Source organism: Lissotriton helveticus, chromosome 7, assembly GCF_964261635.1.
Source record: "Lissotriton helveticus chromosome 7, aLisHel1.1, whole genome shotgun sequence".
In the NCBI taxonomy this organism is placed as follows: domain Eukaryota; kingdom Metazoa; phylum Chordata; class Amphibia; order Caudata; family Salamandridae; genus Lissotriton; species Lissotriton helveticus.
In genome coordinates this window covers 194,795,672-194,800,280 of record NC_136068.1, presented here as the reverse complement: position 1 = coordinate 194,800,280, position 4,609 = coordinate 194,795,672, and the positions used below count along the sequence as shown (strand labels likewise).

At 43.6% G+C, this 4,609-nt stretch overlaps 1 protein-coding gene across 1 annotated transcript; it reads left to right on the top strand.

The window, feature by feature from the left end:
* The first annotated feature begins 304 nt into the window (after window positions 1-304).
* On the top strand, window positions 305-2,264 carry LOC144766695 (P2Y purinoceptor 1-like). The gene has a single exon (XM_078650464.1). The coding sequence runs from the start codon at window positions 865-867 to the stop codon at window positions 1,933-1,935; it is 1,071 nt and encodes a 356-aa protein (XP_078506590.1). The 5' UTR covers window positions 305-864; the 3' UTR covers window positions 1,936-2,264.
* The last annotated feature ends 2,345 nt before the right edge of the window (window positions 2,265-4,609 follow it).

Here is a 4,609-nt window from a genome sequence, read left to right as displayed (position 1 = left end):
AACGAGGTCTGAGAGTAAATCCAGCCAGACCACACAAAAACTTCAGAAGAGGTGTGTCTCTTCCGTCAAACACCACAAGAAGCCATACTAATTCACATACCACTTCCTCATTGGCAACATTGTCGCCAAACGTCTCTCCCAACTGTTCTATTTCTGAATCCTGATCTAAGCCTTCAAGTGTGTCGAAGGAAAGCCACGTGACTAATGGAGCCATTCCTTCCTTATGACGTACTGCCGTGTGGTTATTGATTCTGTTTTGACAGGGGTGCAGTAGGAAGGGCGTAGAAATAAAAGTGAACTCTGCACCAGGGCAAACGACAGAACACCCGGTCGAGGGCCCGTGCCAACAGATAAGGCCTCGATGTTGATCCAGGGACAGGGCGGGACGTTCCTCACGCGCACAAGACGAGGCACCGAATTTACAGTCTCAAGCAGAGAATAAACGCAGACTAACTTCGTGGCTGGAGAGTAAACACTGGGCTGTGCAAAGGATAAATAAATACAGTGCTGGGAAATGTGCGGAAATGTTTCTAAACTGAACTCATGAAGCTATGAGACGAAAAAGTCTAAAATGGGACGTATAAAGGCAGGATTTACGAGGCGTCTCACTGGGAGTGACTTCACAGACGAAATCCTTGCTTTTTTTAAAGCCACTATGGACAAAAAAGGCTCTTTCCAAAGCTCCCACAGAGTGGAAATTTCAGGCTGAAATGTTATGCTTTTGGGACCGAGCAAAACCGTGAACGTCGTCCTTCAAGAGGAGCAGTCATGGTTGGAAGAAGCGTGGAGTGAATTCACATTTTTGGCCGATGCTTCAGTGGGGATCGGAAGGTTGCCTGGTTGTCGACACAATTTATTGCAACGATGGACCTAGAAGAACCAATGGATCCGCCTCTCAGTTCATTGGACTCCAACTACAGCCTGCGGGAATGCCAGGTAGACAGGGGCTTCACCTACCGCTACCTGCCAACTGTCTACTTGAGTGTGTGCCTGGTTGGCATCCTTGGCAACGGATTGGGCTTGTGGAATTTGTGCAAGAACTGGAAAAGGTGGAACAGCCTCAATGTGCTGGTGTGCAACCTCGGAGTCGCTGACCTGCTCTACGTCATCACTCTGCCCTTCCTGGCTTCCTACTATATCAATGGGGGCAAATGGACCTTTGGCCTAGGATTCTGCCGGGTGACGCGTTGCCTCTTCAATGCAAACCTCTATGCTAGCATTGGCTTCTTGACCTGCATCAGCATCCAGCGCTACCTTGGCATTGTCCATCCAATGAGAATGATTGGCCGGTTCCACACCAAGAGATGCGCAGTCTTCGTCAGCGCTTCGGTGTGGGCTTGGGTGTTTATTCAGATCGTTCCTGATTTGCTGTTCAAAAAAAGCAACGAGAATGCCACCCACTGCTATGACTCAACCGGCAACGAGAGTCTGGACAAATACTTACCTTACAGTTTCACCATAATGGTTACAGGGTTTGCAATGCCATTTCTGATCATCCTTGGATGCTACTCGCATGTCCTGTTTGTTCTGGCAAAGAACCAAAGCGTGGATGCAACTCTAAAGAGAAGAAGCATAAAACTTGTTGTCATAGTTATGATTTTGTTCTCAGTCTGTTTCTTCCCATACCACTTGTTTCGTAACCTTAATCTGCTGGCCAGACGCTGGCATCTTCGAGGGACATGCACAAGAACGTCCAAGAACATCTATCTGGCCTACCAGTTGACCCGCGGCATGGCCTGCATGAACAGCGCCATCAATCCCTTGGTCTACCTGGTGACCAATGAGAACTTTGTGATGAAGTTCAGATCTTTGAGCAAAAGGGCCTGGCAGTCATTCACGGACATGCAAACCGGTCGCATCGGAAAGCATTCTGACCTGAAGAAATTGAACATTATCTCATGCGAAGAACGCTGCGAGGACTCAGGGGTTCTTTGAAATATTGCCACCTAATAAGAACCCAATTAAATATTCAGGTATCCTTATATGTTAAATGCAACCCATTTGAGTGTTTACATCAGGTTTGGTATTTAACTACTAGCTCAGTTAATGCAGTGCACAGTTGACAGCTGGGCACAGTGGACAGCCCTTGGAAGAACTGGGATATTTTTCTTTCAGATATACTTTTGTAATGTCTTCCTATTTTCAGGTTGTATCAAGTAATATTTTATTCTTACTATTTATTGCTGTATATTGTGTTTAAAATGAAAAAGGGTTCTACATAACTTATTTTCAGGGAATAAAAGGCAGATCTCTTCCCATGTCAACACTTAGTTGAGTAATATTTATAATCCAAACGTATTTACTTTTTAGAAAGTTATAGATCTAATTGGGATGAAAGGATAATGCCCATGCAGGATAAAACGACCTCAAGTTGTATGATTGGGTATATTTGACAAACAGTAATAGTTTCATTCTTTTAATGTTGGGATTTTCATGTGCAATTACCCCGCCAAAAATGTGAATCAATTGTAACATGTTGTATTTCCATAGTCTGGTAAGTAAACACCTCTACTGTGGTGAACCCCTTCTTTTATTCTCCCACTTTCAATTAGGCCAACATATGTGAATGACTAGGGGTATTTTTTTCTCAGAGAAGAACATTTACTTAAGCATTAATGTCCTCTGGGACTTAAAAGTCCTTAAGACCCTTTTGCGGAAGGTGTTAACAGTTGTTAATTGTCAACCCTTCAGTTATTGGCCAGAGCCAAAGGATCCGATTCGCTGAGTCAATCTCGGCAATCTTTACCGTGTGCTAACATTGGTTCATTCATACCACCTTTGTTTACGATTTGTTTCTATGGCTTTGCCATTGCCCTATCAGCTGCAAGGGAGCAGCGATATAAGCCAATGCGGCTTAGCCGTGAATGGCAGTTTGACCAGAGTCATCAAATTGATTGTTATGACTAAAAGTGCTGCAATCTCTTCTTAAGCTTCTGATTTGTGGACCAGTGGTCATCAGCTAGAATGCACAAAGTGTCCATGTTACATCTCTTCCCAAATGTTTAATGACAAAAGAACTTTTAGGAATTGGCTGAGTGGTGGCTGGCCGACTGCCCTTTAACTTGAGGTGGAGGTCTAACGTTTCTCAGAATAATCCACCAGGAGTTGCATGCAATATGTAAATTGTATTTGTACTGGGAAATTGGCACGAGACAGTGTCAATGTTGTTTCCGTGCATTGCAATTTCACAGAGACATTTCAGTAGGTTTAAATGTTTTTGAAAAGGTCAATGCAAATACTTCTGAAACATTGCACTATACTGATGCAAAATAGCCTTACAGATACATGCTAGCAATCCTAAGGTGTTTGTTGGTTTTTTGAAACTTTTGATCTGTATGAGCTAGAAATATTTTTGGGGGTAAAATCTGATAATTATGCAATATATGATAGATTTGTTGCCAAATGCGGTAAATGCAAAATTGTGTGGAAAATGCTGCGGCTGCAGAATCACATCATTTAATTGGTACTGCTTATAATGAAGAGAGACATGCCTGGATCAGAGGGAATACTAAACATCCCAGAGCCTACTTCTATAGAGGGTGATGACGGATTGGGTCATTAAAAGCGCCTAAAATCTGACCCATGATATGCCTCTGTGTATCAGAAGATGGCAAATTGATGGCTCCTAAAGGGTAAGGTTGTTGCTGCACTCTATGCACACCCACACAGTTCTGGACTGACCATTTATTCCATCGGGCATTTTCCCAGTAGACTGGAACCTTCGGAAACCAGTTTTTGAAGGCACAGGACTGCCTCATCTCTGCTCCTATCTCCTGCTCCCCCAGGTTAATTGCAGATGGCACAGCAGGAGCTTTAAGAGAAATTGGGGAAAGAGAGAGCTGGAACTGAAAAGGACCGATAGATAATATGGGGTGGGTGTGCTTGAACATTTTTGACAGTGCTGCTATTGGTTACTAGTGCGGTGATGGTCTCGGGCTCTCAAAGTGTATGGATGATAATACTAGGCTGCAAAACATGGCCAATCACGCATCATGCATTTTTATAATTAAGTCACACAGGAACTGCCATGCTTATTAACTTCATTGGCACTCACACTTTCTGAGTGTGCCCAGGGGGAAGCCTGCCAGCCAATACTAGTGTTGCTCTTTCCCATGTGTGTGACTTTGGGATTGGGTGGTTGGTTTCTGGTTTCTACCAACACAGCTGCAGTAGGAAGCAATACAACTTTAGTTAAGGTTGTTGAAAGCTGGCCATTATCTCCATCCATGCTCCTAGTATCAAACTGCCACTGATAGTGCCATTACTGCTTTGGTCGGGCCACTTAGGAGCCTGTGTTATGTGTTTTCAAAGATAATTTGAATGTTAGATTAAAAAAAAGAAGGCAATGCTAATTACCAGTCACACAGTTGACCCTTTCACTAGAAGACGGCAACTTTTTGTACTTGGGGGGCTGTTTTGACAAAATAGCCTAGGGGGTGTAATTAGTGTTTATTTCCATTTTAGCCTCCGTGGAAATACATAAATATTCTGTAATATTTATCTGGGTGGCAAAGGGTGACAATGAACATAGATGCTCCCTCAGCAATTTGGCCTCACGTAATAGGCCGAAACAAGTCAGGGCCTTCTGGTGTTTCCATCTCCAATGGAC

What these genes read in the sequence shown, in the direction of transcription:
- LOC144766695 (XM_078650464.1), top strand. Translation starts at nt 865, where the DNA reads ATGGACCTAGAAGAACCAATGGATCCGCCTCTCAGTTCATTGGACTCC.